This window comes from Poecilia mexicana, unplaced genomic scaffold (assembly GCF_051168715.1).
Source record: "Poecilia mexicana isolate PSO_F unplaced genomic scaffold, ASM5116871v1 scaffold_17, whole genome shotgun sequence".
Taxonomy (NCBI): domain Eukaryota; kingdom Metazoa; phylum Chordata; class Actinopteri; order Cyprinodontiformes; family Poeciliidae; genus Poecilia; species Poecilia mexicana.
The window spans coordinates 15,099,902-15,118,691 of NW_028263386.1; the positions used below are offsets into that span (position 1 = coordinate 15,099,902).

An 18,790-nucleotide genomic window follows, 5' to 3' on the forward strand; every position below is an offset into this window, starting at 1 on the left:
CTTTAAATAAATGAGTTACAACATTTCATTTCCTTTTGGGAAATGTTTCGTATATGTGCTCAGGAAGATACGCAGAATTGAGAGAGAGAAAAGATTGGGGGTGGTGGGGTAATCTTCAGTGCCACTGGAGAGAAAAATCACAAATGGCTCTACGCCAAATCAACCCCTCCCTCTAAATGACTTCCAAGGGAAGCAAACCTTAATCACAAGAATGACAGAAGAAGCCTCAAGGAAACTTTGTCTGAAAACATAATTACCAAAAAGCTTGAGTCATACCACACTGAAAATGAATATCTTGGTAAGGTTGAAACTCCCATTGTTCTGAAAAAAAAAAAAAGTAAAATTACACACAGACAAGTCAGTCCATTTAGCCCCTGTTGAGAGGCTCGTTTAGCCTTCTGTGACCTTTAAAGCACAATGCTTTCCCCAACATGAACACACCAGTCAGCTTTATTTCATTAAAATTTTCTTGCATATCAAAGTTTCTTTCCAGATTTACTGTAGATTTAGTTTGGCTAAAATTATTTCAATTACTGTAGAAACATTAATAGGCAACTATGGTAAACAGGATTTTAGTATTTTAATGTTGATATAGGGATCTTAAAATTCATTGCAACACTGACAGGACATCTTTCCCGCCCACAACCATCACCGTCTACAATAACTCTTTAAATAAATGAGTTACAACATTTCATTTCCTTTTGGGGTAAATACAGTATTTTTGAATTTAAATTGGAAAAATAAATATTTCTGTGGCATTAGAGGAGGAGCACTATTTATTTTCCAGGCACAGAGTACCAATTTATAGCACAATCAATTTCCTATTTTACTTTCAGTTGTTAGAAAATTAAGAAAACTGACTTCATAAATTAACACATTGAAATTGGGCCTCTCTCTTAAATAAAAAATAAAAAATAAATAAATAAATAAAGAGATATTGGCCCTTCAGGAAGTCATCACAACAGCGCTCCTATTAACCCTTTAATAACTTTTTAAACCAGAGTTTAACTGAAAATAGCTCCTTAATGAGCTCAGCAGATGCACAGTTCCACCAGGTGTTTGCTAATTCCTGCTGGATAGTCTGAAGGCGCTGAGTGGGGGAGTCGCGAGAGAGTTCAAGAAGTTTGGGTTGGAAACTGCAGCTTGGAGGAGGAGCTTCATCCTCAAATGTGGTGCTTGGTCTCCCCCAAGCTGAATGAATGGCTGACACGAGAGATTAGAGGATTTCTCAAACATGCGTGAAAGATTCAAGGGAACACTCCATAACATTATAACATGACGTAAAACTCAAAAAGATCAATTTTATATCATATTACTGCCCCTTTAAAAAGTTCGTCAGATTTTTGTCACAGAATGTGTGTGGCAATTTTATCCAAAGTACTGCATGTGACAAACATGCATAAATTTAGTAATTTAAGAAGGGGGCAAATACTTTTTCACACCATTGTATGCCAGTGGTAATTTTACAATAAATATAAATATTGGTTATCGGCCACACCAGCAGTATTATATTGGGTATCAATATTAGTCTCAATTTGCACATCAGGGCATGTGTAATTTAAAGAGTGCTCAGATTCAACTAAAATGCAGGCTAAAATGACATAAACAGGTTACAAATGAGAATATATGTGTACATTTGTTTTATTGTCTTCTGCAAACCTTATACAAAAAATATCCACCTTATTGATAACTGCAACTTTATGTTTCTAAGGTGGCAAAAACCTTAATATAAAGAAATAACACCACTATTGGCGTTATTTCTTGTGCAATAAAGGTGTATTAAAATAAATAAATAAATAAATGAACTCAAAATCACAATATAGTCATGGTAAAAAACAAACAACGACTGGACCCTGCTGTAGTAACAACTTGTCAAAGGTTCACAAAAGAAAAGTGAATCATCATGATCTTCTAGATCTTAACATTTGATGCTATAGTTGTGTGTTGATGTCCAAATATTTCTGGATTAAATTGCCATCTAATATAGCCTCTGTGTTTTTCCATTTTGCACACCGCTCACAAATCCTCCTTAGTTTTTATCGGATGTAATCTGCATGGATTTTAATTGCAAATTAACTCAATACAATTTTTGCTACATAAAGGAAAAAAAAACAGTACAGTATGCCACAACGTAGTAAACTGCGGTTATATTTTTATATTTTTACATAGCCTCCCACACAACATTCAGCTGTAATTATATATAACTACACTGGAAGCATCAGATTTCAGTGTTCAGACTGCCAGTTATTTCACTGAAAAACACTCAGGACTAGGGCTCAATCCTATATCGTGCACAAATCCCCCCACCCTCCCCACAGTCCCACCACAGGGAGAGAGAAAAAAAAAAAGGTGAAAATAATGCTGTGGTAAGTAGTCCCAGCCAGCACAGTGCTGCCTGGAAAACCAGACCAGGATCATGCTGCTCTGAAATGGACCGGTCAGCAGATGAAGCGTGGGCAAATCGAGTAATTTCCAACGACCAGGTTTGCGAGAACAATATCCAACATCCTCCTTGTTACATGTTGTACAGTTTTAAAATGTTAAGTGAGTTTCCTAACTGCAGATAAATGGCTTTGAGATAAGAGCAAAATCTAATCCTCCACAGTTATGACCACAGGGCTTTAGACAATGGAAGGTTGGACAGACGTGAACATTGAGCTGAATGTACCTCCAACTAAGACAGCAACAGTGATAATTAAACGTGGAACTGAAGCAAGTACATATTTGCTGAATGACAATTTATTTTCAGATGATCAAGATCAAGCAACTTAACTCTGTTTAAAGTTGTCTTTCCACCGGGGCATTGACACATCATCTGCATGCTTACAGATTAAGCAATCCATTGGGAACAGGGTATTAAGATTGATTGAGAGGACAGACTTAGGAGTTAAGAAGCTAGACGGCATCATTTTACAAAGCAGTCCTAGTCCATAGTGTGCGCTATGATAGTCAGAGACATAACACCCTACCAGTACCCCATGTAAAGGATTTAAACTGGAATTACAGGAAGTAAAGGCGCTACGACTCTTCACATGAAGTTCGAACAACTCATATTTACACATTCCTGATACCATGCAAATCAAATCACAGCAAAAGCTTCACATTTTCTGCAGTAAAGCATATTTGCTTTCAAAATTCATATCAGAAGCATATCCAGAGTGTGTCAAAACGTGTTGTCCTGGCAAAGATCGGTATGAATTTTTGAAAGCTTCTTCCAAAGCTACCCATTTTATCCCATTACAAACTTATGCAACCCATAAGTGCAATACGATATTTCTTTATTGTCAGATCAAACCTAAAATTTGAAGTACTGCATATCTGTCCCAAAAGGTTCATCAAGACTTAATGGAAAACATTGTCCAGAAGAAAATTTCATCTATTATTATTTTCAATAGTATTCTATAGTACAGTATTCATAAAGGAGGCAAAAACGAGTGTAACTACATAAAACATAGGTCAATCTGCACTACAATCTATTCCAATAATACGTTATCCACGCCAATTGGAAGACTTCCAGTTCCAGGCATGCAACCAAAACTAACCATCAATTGAACAAAATATTGACATTACTGCTAAACTGCTTTTCCATTTGTCACAGCGGCTCCATCATTTTGATGAGAAAGCCATTTCTTAAGAGGATCTAAAGGTAAAGTTACTTCATTGAACACTGGTAGCACAATGGACACCTACTTTTTCTTGCTTTTAGCAGTTGATAGGGGTGGTGGTTGTGGTAGGACGGCGGCCGCAGCAGCATCCTTGCGCGGCCTGCCACGTGGTCGCTTGTCTGCATTGGCAGGACTTCCTGTGGACGTGGCCCCTACGCTGCTGGATGACGGCGAGGGTCCCTGGTCAGAGGTCTCCACAGTCTTATCCTCTGATGACATTCTGAAACAATAAGAAGTAAAGTTAAGTTTTAAAAATTGGAAAGTGGAAGCCAACATACTACATATACATACTACCTAATTCTACTTGAAAATCACCGGAATTTCTAATATTATGTAAGAAAATAGCAAGACAAGCGGTGGATAAAATAAATCTATTCACACAGATACAAGCCACAGTATATTAAAGCAAAGCCATGTTTCTGCCACTCTGTGGGAAATGCATGCCACACAATAACCCAAAAGCCAATGAACCAGGAAGCATTGCCTCTATAATTTTTCACCACCACAAATTTTAATGTTACTTTGAGGATGCAAAAAAACTGCGAATATTTTTTAATGACTGTCATAAAACATTAGATTTGGTTCATGCTTTTACACTAATCTCAAACATGCAGTTAAGGCCTTAAAGTACATGCACTTAAGCATAATGGTAGAGTGTGAATGATTCGCATTAAAAGACATTGTGTAAAAGTCAACATAATTAGGCAGTTTTCATCACCACTGCGACACAATTTTACTTGAGATGCACCAGCTGGCAACTAGAATCTGACAATTTTAGGCTTCATCAGCTCCAACAGATCCCTGGCCTGACAAATGAAAATTACAGAAGTAATTCAGGCTCACGGTAACAACAATATTTTGGGGTGGATGTTCTTAAAGTTGGAGGAATCAAACATTTTTCGGTTTCTGTGAAAATAAGAGTCACAGTAAGCACAGGTGTATGAAGGTATTTAAAAAAAAAAAAAAAAATCAGCATGATGCATGATGAGACATGTTTGTGGTTCCTACAGGCTGTGAGTGAGAGTAAAACTAGAGGTAGATAACAAGAAGGGTGAATGTAGAACCTAAACGTAGTTCTGTTTTACCTTTTTGATTCTTTGAAAAATAAAAAAACTATAGATAAAATTATTTTTAAACAGATGTCAGTGACAGACTCATCTTATTGTTGCTGCAGAAAGACAATAGTGAAATGGGCAATGAAATGTCGCCAAAAAAAAAAAAAAAAAACCTGAAAAAACACAGGTGTGCCTATGAATACATAGAAATAATAATACATTGCTAAATATGTATAACTCAGCATTTTCAGACAGTCTTAGTGGGGGGATTATTGATGTTGAGCAAGATGAAGGCCAATGGGAGGTAACTATTTCTGAGTCTGGCTGTTCTACAGCGGATGCTGTGGAATCTCCTGCCAGATGCCAACTCAATGAACAGACCACGGAGAGGGTGGGTGGAATCAGAGAGGATCTGGTGAGCTCTGGCTAAGCAGCATCTGTGTGCAATGTTCTGGATGGGGGGGGGGTGGAGTCCCAATGATCTTCTCCGTTGTTCAAAACCACTGTTCACTTTCAGTATGTCGTGTTTTTTGATTTGTTAAATATTTACCTAGATTAAAACATCTGAAAAGCTATACATGAGGCTAGACAAGGTGCACCAATTAGACTATTACTATATTGTTTAGATTTCAGCACTCTGTTCAGTACACTCAATGTATGAGGTCTTGCTCATATATTAAATAGATTTTAGTCTCAGAGATATATTTTTGTTACCTGGATAAATTAATAATACCTCCTAGTTTGCTGTATAGCAATTTCTTGTTTTCTGAGAAATCTGATCTAGCCAATATCTGGTTTCATATCCAGGAGCTATAACATATTAAAACTAATGCATGCAAACTTTGTTTTAATTCAACTATGAAATGTAGCAAACATTGGCTATAAACAAACAAAAAAAAAACATTAATAAAAAGGTAGTAGTTTTAAGGCCATCAGAACATGAAGGGACTTTTCCCAGTCGGTGGAAATACATTTATCCCAAAAACCAAAGAACAACTGTAAACCAGTTCCTGCATGTATTCTACACCTCAGTGACAATTATCTGTTCAACAACAGAACCTTGCCTAAAAAGGGTCATGCAACAAGATTCTGACTCTACAGATGGCATCAAATCTATAACAATAAGAGTGAAAAAAAGTAAATAGCCAAGGTGTTGCAGTGGTCCAGTCAAAGTCCAGGACTAAAGTAGACAGGAATGCTGTGACTGTATGTCCAGGAGGCTGTGAATAAACAAACTCAATGAACTGAGGCAACGCTGTCGAGACAAATGGGCTTGACAGCAGAAACTTCAACAGGAATGTGAAAGTGAAGATCATAAAATTGATTCCATAAGCTGCTAAATCATAGGATGTACATCTTTTTTTTTTCTTTTTATGGTAAAATCTAACAAGTGAAAGAGATACTTGAATTTTACCATTAAAGTGCATGTGTGGGGTACCTCTTCCCAAATGCAGACAAAATTACACTAATTTAAACATCCATATGCAGATTAGAAAACATTTTGAACATTTATGGTGACCCACGAAGCAATTAAGTTTCTGTGATCTATGGAGTTATTTACAATATTTCTTGTCTATAGCTCTTTAGGTAACCTCACAGATAGCCGGTCAGATTTACTTCTGAATTTTAACGAGGCAATTCAAACCTTCAAATGTCTTCTCATGAAGTAATTTCGCTGTTGATTTTGGTTTATGTTTGGCCTGCAAAATGATGAAAAAATAAAATTAATGTTCAACTTCTGCTTTATATAAATAACCAAGATCTACCTAAACAAAGGTGATCTCAAAAGATAAGCTACCGCAATCTTTTACTGTGGGTTTGGTGCACTTCCGGTGATGTGCAGTGTTTTTGTGCCAAACCATTTGGAATAGACAGTTCCCACAATATGTCACTCCTACATCTGGGTGCTCCGTCGCCATCTTGATAGTACGGGAGTAGCTCTCTGTCTCATTGATCGCACATAAGAGGACCGCAATGGTTGGAGATTGTTGGATTCAAGGGTGTAAAAACAAATGTGATAAAACAGTATAGAGAAGTTTTCATTACATCCCAGGAAGATGAGCACACTCTCTGTTACTAAGCATCGAGTGACAACTAGTGTGGCTGGGTAATATACTGAGGGAACAACAGCCATCTAATACAGTCAGTGTACTGAACCGATTTCTGTAAAAATGTATTTTGGAGGCAAACCTGGAGACGTCTAAGACATCCATTTGCACAAAGTAAACAAAGTTATAAAATATAAATGTGCAAATATACATTTCTTGTTTAACACCAGTGCTTGAACAGAAGAAAAACTGCTGCTGTATTTCAGCATGTACTTTGATATATGCAATTACTTCTTATGTCACTATATTTGCAATCATGTAATGTTAATAAAACAGTATTTGCTTAAATTTACATTCCAGTTGTTAATTATAATGTGTCACATATAGCAGGTGGTAGAGAAGGAGGCAGTAGACTGCACATGATGGTTAATACTCAGGCCTTCTGCTTGTTACTAGGGTTTTTTTTTTAGGCGTTTCTGGTGCTTCAACTGACAATGTGCGCAGTAGAAACAGCCTTTCGAGAAATGGATCAACTTTATGCTCTTAAAGCTGGAGTACGTAACTTTTACATATTTTGGAAACTGTCACTATGTGACCTTGTGGTAGTGTGGTATGAGATAGAAAACCAGTGAAAAATCTAGCCTCTCTGCCGTCTCCCAGTGCTAACTGGAATGAACCAACCAGAGCCAGGAGGCGGAGCTAGGCACTGTCAACCACACAGCCAGCACTTCTTGCAAATCCTGGAGTGTTTTCTTTTTAATTTCTCTAAAATTCCCAATCTGGAAAAATAGCTTTTCTGCAGGACACAGAGTTTTTAGAATGTCTCTTCATGTCACTATTATTTTCTCTACTTTTTAAATTCTTGATGGCTGCTTTCATTATGCCATAATATTTATTTTTTTAAGGTTTTGTTGGCTCTAGTGGCCTTTATTTGAAAGTAGTTTGATAGGAAAGAGAGTGATGAGAGAGGGGGAAGACACGTGACAAATGTCAGCAGGCTGGGAGTTGAGCCTGCGACCGCCAGCACCAGGACTAGGGCCTCAATATGTGGGTTGTGCTTTGCCCCTGTGCCACCACAGCACCCCTGCAACCTTTAAATAAAGAATGCATATGAGCTAAAACTGATTTTTTTTTTTTTTATTTATTAGGCTAAAAACATTTTACTACGACTTACAGCTCAAGACTCGAAGAATGAAAGCCTGGGACTTAACATTTCAACAAATATTTCATTGCCAATGTTATTTTTTATTTTTGTCTTTTATATCATATAAGTAGTGGGAGTTTTCAAATGATTTACAGAACATGTAAGGTTTTAAAAAAAACTGGCATTTCAAACATTTTGAGTAAATGTATATTACAGAAATATGTACTATTCAAAAATAATTCACTTGATTTTTGTGATGATTACCAGAGCTGTTTGTATAATGACACATTCAGATATATCCATAATACATAATTAGTTATTCTGTAGTAATTCAATCCAATCCTTCAAACAAAAGGTATTAAATATAATCTAGTATTTTCAAATGCAAAATATGAATCTCAAAAACATTCAGAACAAACGCACAAGTGACCCATCTTCAATTTTAACTTGTTTGACAATATTTTTTCCCCCTTTCTTTGTCTCTTCATTATTGCTTTGATTTCCAGGAGAGACAAGCACAACTTTTGGCTTCCAGGTCCTTTTTTAAAATAAAACCAACTTCCTGTTTAGGTATGTTCCCAACTGCTTTGAATATTAAGCATATATTGCATAAAAAAGGGTAAAACATTTTTTTTTTAATCAGAATTAGCTTTACTGGTCAAGATTGTGTAAAAAAAAAAAAAAAAGAATTTGATTTCAGCTTCACACACTCACAGCATAGACACCAAGTATAAATGTATAATATCTAGAGGAAATAGAATACTATACAAGTCTTTTTTTTGCAATTTATAAAAAAAAGCTTAATTTCACTGATCTGTGCTTAAATTGCTTTTTTAATACACTATTATTCTCCCATATATTTTAACCTTATGTTTGCATTTATTACTATAATCTAAATTGTAATTTTACAGTGATGTGCACAATTGCTTTCTTAAAAAAAGGATATCACACTTTGAGGAATATCAGTTTTCAGAAATCACCTTTCAAATTAGGCCAAGTGTATGACGCATCCTGGCATCATGTGTGAAAAGCTTAAGAGACAAAACGATGTTGGTTGACCACTTGCCTTACAGAGGTCAACAAAAGTAGCCAGAGAAGAAGTTTATAAAAGAAAGTTCAGGTAGCTAAAGGACATATTGACCAAAACCAACTTTGCAAAAATTGGCACTTTATGATCAGCTGACTTTAAATTTTACCATTACATAATTAGGATCAAATTGGACTATTGGGGTGCTGTGGAGGCACAAGAGTAAAGTACAACCCAAATATGGAGGCCTTAGTCCTCGACGCAGACGATACAGATTTGAGTCCCGGCCTGATGACCTTTGCCACATGTCTTCCCCCTCTCTCATTACCTACTTTCCTGTCTAACCACTCTCAAATAAAGGCCGGCTGAGCCAAAGAAAAAAAAAAAAATTCCACTGTAAATAACTGGATCAGAATGCGACTATATGGACCGTGTTAGAATTAATTAGATAACATTAAATTTAAAGTAAAACTAATTCCATAACTGAACATGATCAGGATCGGTTTTTAAAAGTACCGCAAGCTAGCATTTATGGGGATTTGGTGCTATAGATTCATTGAATCAAACTACACATTTAGGTTTTGAGTACATTCAACTCATTTTACAAAACGGACAATATAATATTGTCAATTGTGCTGTAGTGCAAACTAATATTACTTTTAACATTAATAAATCCAAACGTGGCCTAAAATAAACTTTTCTAAAGCAATAACACTATAAACGTAACACTGTTGCTAAGGTAGTGTTACTTTATATCCCAAATATAATAAGACATACACCAACGACTCTGAAATGGAATCGTCTGGAATTCATGTTTACTTTGTCATGTAGTCGGCCTGGTGGAGTCTCACTGCAGTAGATCCCCGCACCAGATATTTTTCATTTTGCCACAGAAACCGACGAGTGAAAGGTAAGGTGCTATTTATTTAGCATTGTTTAGTTTTCATAAGTAGCATAATGTTGGGTGGGGTAAGGTAAGAGTAAGTCTGCTACAGGAGAGACTGGTCCACATCAAAATAATGATGGCACCTCAAGGTGAGGACGGCATGTAAAAATAGAGATGCCGTTTTGAGGCAGTATCTCTTTAGGACTCTTATATCACTGTGTGTAGTAAATATATAAATTTTACTTAGAATTGAGTTACTTAATAGAAATAAAAGTTTGTCATCTGAAATGTTTTAAATGCAACTCTAATTTGTACACTGTATTGCTGTGAGAGTGCAGAGTAGGAATGCTAACTCAAAAAAAAAAAAAAATACAATGAAAAAGTCAGCTTGTCAAACTTTGAAGGGATGTGTGAGATGCAGGTGAGGGGCTGAACTGCAGCAGATGTGATTTTGTTGAAGTACAGCTTCCCTACTAGATTGCTAAAAATGATATGAGGCCCGATTCAATATCTTGCCAAAGACACAGTCAGTGCAATAAAAGGGAAAAAAAACAAAACAAAGTTGCATGCACTGAAATAAAGGTGGTTTCAAAAACAAAAAAAACAAAAAAAGACCTGATTACAAGACAGACCTTCTGGGCGCAAACAGAATCACTACAGAGTAATAGGTTCTTTATTGTGTAACACAGTACTGTACATTTTCTCAAATATCTTTTCTGAAACCATTTATTCATTTTTCATATCACCAAATGACATAGTGGAACTAGTTACAAAATGCTTTATTAGCTGTTGTATGCCCAAGGACAGAGCTGACTGAATATTTTGATATTTTGTTTTGTTTGATATTATAATATTTTGTTTACTGTGAACACGGTTTAATCAAAGTACTTGGAACTATGTCCAGGGTTAACCACAAGAATAAGAAAAAGGACAGATTAAAAAATAAGTACTGGTTTTTGCATATCATCCTTTTAATACATCAATGTACTTCAAACTTCTGACAAACCACATTTTCTCAAAAAATGTTATTCTTTTTACGAAAGTTGATCCAATAACTAGCACATACCAAACTAGATTGTTTTTACTAAAGAGCAATTACATATAAAAAAAGACCAAAATTTTAGGTCAAGTAATAAAACAATATTTTACTTAAATGTTTCACTATGTAGCACATCAGCTGTGATGCACATCACTGCTGAAGACAGAAGGTACGCACTGAAGAAAAATGCTGTAAATGAAATATCTCCAGATTAAAGTATTTTTGCATTATAAATGTGTAAATATAAAGAATAAGCAGCCAATACACACAAGTCAGACAGGAGAAATGTGTACAAATTTGACTGTTACTGTCCACTGAATCATTTTGTGAAAAATGGGGTCCGTTTCCAAAACAACACAAACAATGAAGGGCTACTGCCGCAATAAATATTTTTCTCATAATGGTGAAACCACAACAAATTCAATCTTTGCTAGCTGAACCAAGATTTTGTACTATTTTGAAAAAAAAAACTTAAAGCTCAATTTCCATCGCTGTTTTACACTATATTCTGACAAGACTCCCTTTTATTTATTTTTTTTCCTCAAGACATCTGAAGGTTCTCTGGCAAAAAGTGTTGTAAACTGATGCGTTACAATTACAAAAGTAGACAAAGGTTTTAAAAGACGTACAATTTAAATGCCTTGAATATTTTGAAGATATTGTTCCAATGGTTTAGTCTTTTTTTTTTTTTTTTTTAAAGTACAGGGGTGATCGGAGTTTTCACTATGTGGAGAATGGAGTAACACAGTGCTACCCTTGCCCCACCTGTTGCTGCACAGCTATGAAAGAAACAGTGACGTTGTGGAAACAAATAGACCCTTCCCCTTCCTTAATAATGGAATGCCATTTTCATACAAGGTGGTTGGTTTGCTGGCTACCGGAAGAGCTAGCCCCATTAATAACCCGACCAGTTATAGCTCTGCAACCCTACTACTATTCAGCACAATAAGAACTTGAAAACTCATTTTAAATAACGTATTATTATAAAACTGGTACTTTCACTAAAAGCAGTCATTCAATTACAATCTCATTTGTACATGCATGGGGGAATAGTTTTCAGGGTATAGGCCATTTGGCCCGTAGGTATTTCACATAGATGCATTTTGATTGTTTTATATTCAACTTTTTGTGGGGGTATTAAATGTAGCAGTTTAAAACGGGACGCTCCATACCACCTGTACACCAATTGGTACAACCCAGGGGTCCTTTTTGTACCCACTTCGACAACTTAGGATTTCAAGCGCTTTCCTACAAACTACATAATGGAAAAGTAATTATCTGACTGCAATAAATATTCTCTAGTAGCTTGAGGCCACTTGGAGCTATTTTGGTTAGATATGGGGTTATAATCTGTCATATTTCATAAGTGTCGACTAGCCCAACAGGAATCAGAACCAAAATAAATGGAAATTGCATATCATAAAAGGTGTTCAGGAAGAGTACTGAATATAGGTAAGTTACATTATGGGATGTGAATATTTTTATGACCCATTACAATCAAATGAATACGTTCCAGATATTTTCGATTGCGTTTTACAGCTAACAAGAATTATATTTCTCTGGAAACTTTAATATGGAAGATTAGTGTCAATGTATAGCTCTGCTGAAGTTTTAAGGAGGCCCAGCTTCCTTTAATGTCAGCTGGCGCGTCTGCAACACCACCAAATGACAAGAATCACCAAATCATCACCGAGTTTGAAAACTATACACTGGACCTCAGGCAAAATGGATTCTGAGCTTCACTTCCTCCAGATTCTGGGATCATGAATTTCAACTGAAATAATAATTAAAAAAATTACTCTTTATTTTCATCTGAAAAGGATGACATTGGGCTGCTTGGCAACAGCTCAGGTCTTTTTCTCCTTCGTTCAGATAAGACTCTTTCTGAAGCTGAATGCAACAATTCCTTGATAGGAATGTAGGATATGTCCTGAAAATGTTGGCATGTGCTGACTGAACCTCTCTCCAAAACAAAAATGTCTGTCTCAAGGTTGTGCAATATTTTCTACCAAACCTTTTTTCTTCAATTTAACTTTTCAATAAGATAGTACAAAATGAAATGTAAAATACAGCACTCTCAACAGACAACTTCTTTGGCAATTATTTATCTTTTGTGGCTTACCATCTATAGAGATGGTGTCGATGAATGTGAGCTGGACAACTGTCGGGTCAGCAGTCTTCCGCATGATTACGCAGGCTATGACATAGCATTTTTGCATTAAAGACATTTCTTTAAATTGATTTTAATATTCTGACTAGCTATATTTTGAGGTTTTGCTAGCTAATATAAATAAATGGTTAAAATAGCCTGTGTGTGACATATCAGTTTCTTTTTCAATAGGATTACTGGAAAAAATTACATTTTCAAGTATATTCTTATTTGCTGATAAGCACTTATAGGCATTCAGTAATTAAGACATTGTAGCAAAGAGATGAAATGGCAATATGTGGATATGAAATGACATTATAAACTGATGGATGGGACAAAATCACGCAGAACATTAGAGAAATCAAAATTTTATTGACATCACGTCATAGTAATGAGAAGTGTTGAAAGAGCAATTATTACACAGCCAAACCACCTTTCACAGCTGGATTTGTCTCTACTACTGGCGTAGACCAGTGGTCAAACGCTATGAAATATTTTTACCTGATATTTGCTATGGTATAATATACATATTACAAAATTATTGGCATGGACATGTTTTAAGAAACAGGTGGTTACTGCCCGGCGATGCACTGTATGGAGACAGTTCTCAAAAATGGCAGGATTACAGATATTTTCGAGTAAAGTCAAGACAAAAAAACAACACTAGATGTGAATATACCGACATGTACTGGTGGGGCATGCAATGCAGAGATTTTTTTAAGCGGTTATGGGCAGCAGGGGTGCAAATTAAAACATGCTAACGTTAGCTTTTGTTAACCCACATCTTGGGCACAAAGCAGCTGCACAGGAGCTAACTACAGCTAGAGCTAGCCTGTTGTGTTGGAACTCTGTCGCCTTTCCTCGGTCATACAGACTAAAGAGACACTGACATCGACCAAATTTAACTAAAATTGCAAAAGTATAAACTGATCCACCATGTCTTAGCCACCCATACACAGCTGATTGGATTTAGTTTCAGGAAGACAACTCTGAAAAGAGGCTAAAGGAGCAAACAGGTTACCAGTGGATGCAGATAGTTCACCAACTCATCCGAACTACAACCCACAACAAAACATTTCACACGAACGCGATTTTCTTTATGACTGAATAGGACGGGGAAACATAACATGCAACTTTTTTCATATAATCAACGACCCAATCGAAAAGAAGGCAATGATCCGGAATTGTGCCCAGCACACAAAGGCTCGGTCTATTCAATGGAACGGAACTGTTCCAAAGAACTACAATGCCCCTCTAAAAGTGAAAATGCTACATTACACAACGACGCTAAATCTGATTTCTACTTCTCTTAGACAACTTGGGATCGTTGTGTATGGTTGCTCATGTATTACACTGTGTGAAACGGAATAAACCCCCGTTTTCGGTTTATATAGCACCAATGAACCTTTCCATTTAACGTTCCGTTCAATAGTCTGAGTCATGAAAAGCCGAGGCGGCGACAAATCCCCCCTCCTCCCCTCCATCAGACTGGAGGATGATGATGTTGGCTCAGACTCACTTCAAAAAGGTTAAATTCATTACAGAAATCAAGCTAACAGCGATAGGAAAGAAAGTTCAGATTACATCTTACCTTCCAGTCCTATGGACAGAGAATTATCCTCTTCATGTCCCAAAATACTGGGGGGATGAAACGTCGTACTTTTATTTGCCAGCAAGCTAGCGAGCTAATGGAGCTAGCTAGCCTCTCTCCAATGAAACAACACTGCAGTTCTCAAAAATGCACAGCACATATCATTATATCCCAGCGTCGCAATGGTATTCCCAACTTTGCCCATTTGATGGAAAAGCAGCTGATGTAAATCCAAAGGAAAAGCACTTCGCTGGCTCGCTCATTTGCGGGGGATCACTTTCCTTTCTCCGATGACAGCTGTCGAGTTCGGGTTATAATACAGCTAGTTGCTGTTAGCCACCCAAGTCTACGGCCAGCAGCAATTTCTCCACCAACATACAAAACGCCCTCAAATCCGAAATTCAGGCTGCCCTATGAGCCAGCTTCCCGTAAACTTCAAATGCGAATCCTCGGGGAAAGTATGGCTGCGGCTGAAGCAAATGTTGGGTACGGACCGCTGGCTTGGCAACTGGTTCTATTTTCTTCAGCTGCGACAAGCTGCGGGACCAAGCGGCCAGTTAGAAGACTCTCGTAACCAGCCTGCCACGCAGTAACAACCGGCTCCAAAAATGTGCAAAAACAAACATTGGCTTCCCTAAAAATGACACTCAGTCTGCCACACGGACCGAGTAGAAATATCAGCAATAAACATGACAAAACCAAGTTGAAGATGACGCTTCGGTGTACTCTATAACGGTGGCCATATCTAATGATAAGTGGCACCGAAGCACAGCCCCCCTAGGCTCCCAACAAAATAGATCCACCTCCTCCAAGCAGAACTACACCGGACGATTATTTTTAGATCGATTTAAATGGTCGAAAAATACGCATTTCAAATATTTAGCAAATGTATTCATCTATCGATAAGACGAGACAGCAAATAATAGGAAGCAGACCGTTTCACAATTTCTTCAAAATACTCTCTGACCCTGCGGAGTGATATGGGCATTTAGTAAATAAAATAATGGCATGGGAAAACTTGAAAAGACGGATTGTGGATTTCACCCTTATCGGAACTGGACTGCAAATAGTTAACGCTCCAGCTCATGCAAAAATATTCCAGCAGCAGCTGCCAGAAGTGAATCCAACTGTCGGCATTGGTGATTACAATAAAACACGAAGGGGTTGGTTTTTTCGCGACAAACATGGACGTTTAAATCACGAACAAATTGGGGTTCAGCTTGCTCCCTTGTGCCTTTTCTTCCTCTCTGTCCCCTCTACACACCCAACCCCCATTCACACACTTACACATACACGCACATACACAGCAGGCATTGCATTGCAAGTAAAGGTAGCTTGCAACCAGGCAGACATATATAGGCTGTATAGTCTGTACATGCAGGGGTTAACTTTCGTAAAAGTCCCCAGGGGTTGGCTTTCAGCTGCACATAATATGAGCTAGAGCGGAGGGTGTTGTTTATTTACGTTCATTTTACTCTTTTTATGGGCTCCTCACAACCTCACATACCTCTTTTTGAGTTACGCCAGAAGAAAAGAATATTATAAATACAACAATACACAATTTGTTTTAGCATTCAGCTTAGGCATCTTTTTGCCAAACTAAGAGCTCCCCCTACTGGGTAATGCAAGGTAGTTGAATAACATCTTCAGGCGCAGTGCTTCAAAAAAAAAAAAATCATTCCACTCAACTTTTCAAAAATTTTGCCTTGGTAAAAAAAAAAATAATAAAAAGTGCAAACTGATGCGTTACAAGTACACTCACAATATGAGTGGCAGAAGATTACCACTGTTCATAACACTGAACATCATGCTGTGGAGATAGATTTTTTTCAGAATGGACAAGGAAGGTGGTCAGAGTTAGAGAGGATGTATGGAGACAACACAAGGTAATCTCAAAAGAAAAATATTTGCAGCATTTTACTGGCAGTGAAATACTTGAGAGTCTTTTGGAGGTCCACCTTTTAATAGGACCAGAACCTTAAGCGCATAGCCAGAGCTACAATCGTGTAGTTGATCAAAGCATACTTCTGTGTTACAATGACCAAGTCAAAGTTCAGACCTAAATTTTACAAATGCACAACAAATTTTTCAGTAAAACAAGATAAACAGTTAGCTTTTTTCTTGACAATTGTACACTACTTTGCATTGGTCACATTATGAAAATACTAAAATATATTGGGCTTGGGGCAAGTTTATCATATTTTCAAAATATTAAAAAGTTCAGGTAGACATGTACAACATTCGAACTTTTCCAATAAATGCAAATAAATAAATAAATAAATAAATAACATTATTTAACTATCTTCTTCAACTATAGATGAAACACAATTAGCAAGAACAGTAGGTAACACTGTTGCTTTGCAGCAAGAAGGTCCTGGATTCGATTCCCAGCTTGGGTTCTTTTTGCATGGAGTTTGCATGTTCTCCCAGTGAATGCATGGGTTCCCTCCGGCTTCCTCTCACAGTCCAAAAACATGACTGTAAGGTTAGTTGGTTTCTCATGTTTTTTTCTAATTGGTGTGCATGCATGGTTGTTTGTTCTGTCTGTCTCTGTGTTGCCCTGGGATGGATTGGCGACCTGTCCAAGGTGTACCCTGCCTCTTGCTCGAAATGTCTTGCTGGAGATAGATACCAGCACCTCCCTCCTTACTCCACTAGGGACATGGATGTGAAAAGATAGATGGATGTTATAATTGTTTAGAGAGAGAAGCAAGCCTAATTTGCTATAAAGTAATAATATGTGCTTGCTATGAATTCTTCTAATAACACTAAGATTTCAGTTCAGTGAACTATTTAACGTTGATTCATAAAAAAATATTGTCTCATGGCACTCTACAGTCAGAGGACAATTGCTTGTTGGGCCATTGACTTTGCAGCAACCCCTCGCACTGAGCATACCTGTAACAAAACAGAATGCGTGCATGCGTGCGTGCGTGTGTGTGCGCCAGACTCTATTAGTCACATCAGATGTCAAGTTGCTGGTCAAGTGTTTCTTGACTCTGGACATACTTGTGTCACTTTTTAAGTTATGATCTGTGTGATAGTGTGTGTTTACATCACTAACAAGCACTCATCTAATTATTCAACCTGCACTGAGTAAAACAGAAATAGTCTTTGTTGGCCGTCAATGTGAAAATTTAGATGAGTCAGCAGCAAAGTGACAAGCCAAAGGAAGTATGCATTTTGTATACGTCATATACAATGTGTATGACGTAAGAAAAGCTAGGAATTAAAGTTCTGCTACTTATGTATAAGTAAGTCACACTTTTATGTGTCAAATAAACAAATTTGAATATAACACAAAAATATCTTGAGTAACTACAAAATGCATTTTTACAATAATTTTATTTATTAAGAGAAAAAAAGCTGTCCAAATGAGAATAAAATCAGAAATGTTCTTTATTGTACCGCAGGAAGAATTTCTTGTGCAAAAACAGCAATCAAAGCATACAGATTCACACGAAGATAATAATGATATATAAAAGCAAGGAGAAAAGAGTAGCCGTATGTGGAAAATTGCACCATATAATTATGTGGAGTTATTAAAAATAGCAAACTCTGTTCCGAAGGAATGTGCAAATGAGTAGGGTAATTTAAAAATGCACAAAATGGCTAAGTTTGATACTGAGCTTGTTTACTAAAAAAGATTAAGAAACTACAATTCTGCTTCAAAGTTTGAAGGAGGATAGACCAATAAAAGCAGTGAAATTCTCCTTTGAATCCAAATTGGATATGTGACGTAAAATATCAAATTTGATTATATATAAATATAGCTTAAAACATGTTCTAATTTCTAAAACAATACACTGAACACTTTTTTGCATATATTTAGAGTGCAGTTTGGGTTCACAGCAGACAGAGGGCAGTATGACTCTACTTTGTACCATTGTGGAAACTGAAGCAATATCACATTACTCTTTGCTATGTAATATGAAAAATTAAACCAGGCAGTTTCCTGTCCAGGTCTAAAATCATTTTATGTATGAAGTAAGCAGTGGATAGCATGTACACTTTATTTATTTATTTTTTTTCGTATTTGGGTGGTGTGAATATTTGTGACATTTTAAAGACTTAATTGTGCAGATTAATTAGAAGCTAGTAAAGACCAGTGATGCTAAAGCTAATTCGCCTTTACTGAGCTGTACTTCAATAATTTCAATTGCTGGTTGAAATTCAGGTGCCCAAA

The 18,790-nt window shown here is 36.8% G+C and overlaps 1 protein-coding gene across 6 annotated transcripts in view; it reads right to left on the bottom strand.

Moving 5' to 3' along the window:
* kmt2cb (lysine (K)-specific methyltransferase 2Cb) overlaps positions 1-15,359 on the bottom strand; it is a 75,582-nt gene extending 60,223 nt beyond the window's left edge. For all 6 annotated transcript variants that reach the window (XM_088014672.1, XM_014990398.2, XM_014990396.2 and 3 more), the window contains exons 1-2: positions 14,605-15,359; positions 3,691-3,885 (exon numbers count right to left, since the gene is read on the bottom strand). In XM_088014672.1, coding sequence (XP_087870798.1) covers positions 3,691-3,884 — 194 coding nt within the window. In that variant the 5' untranslated portion in view covers position 3,885; positions 14,605-15,359. The remainder of the gene's footprint in view (positions 1-3,690; positions 3,886-14,604) is intronic.
* Positions 15,360-18,790: the final 3,431 nt, after the last annotated feature.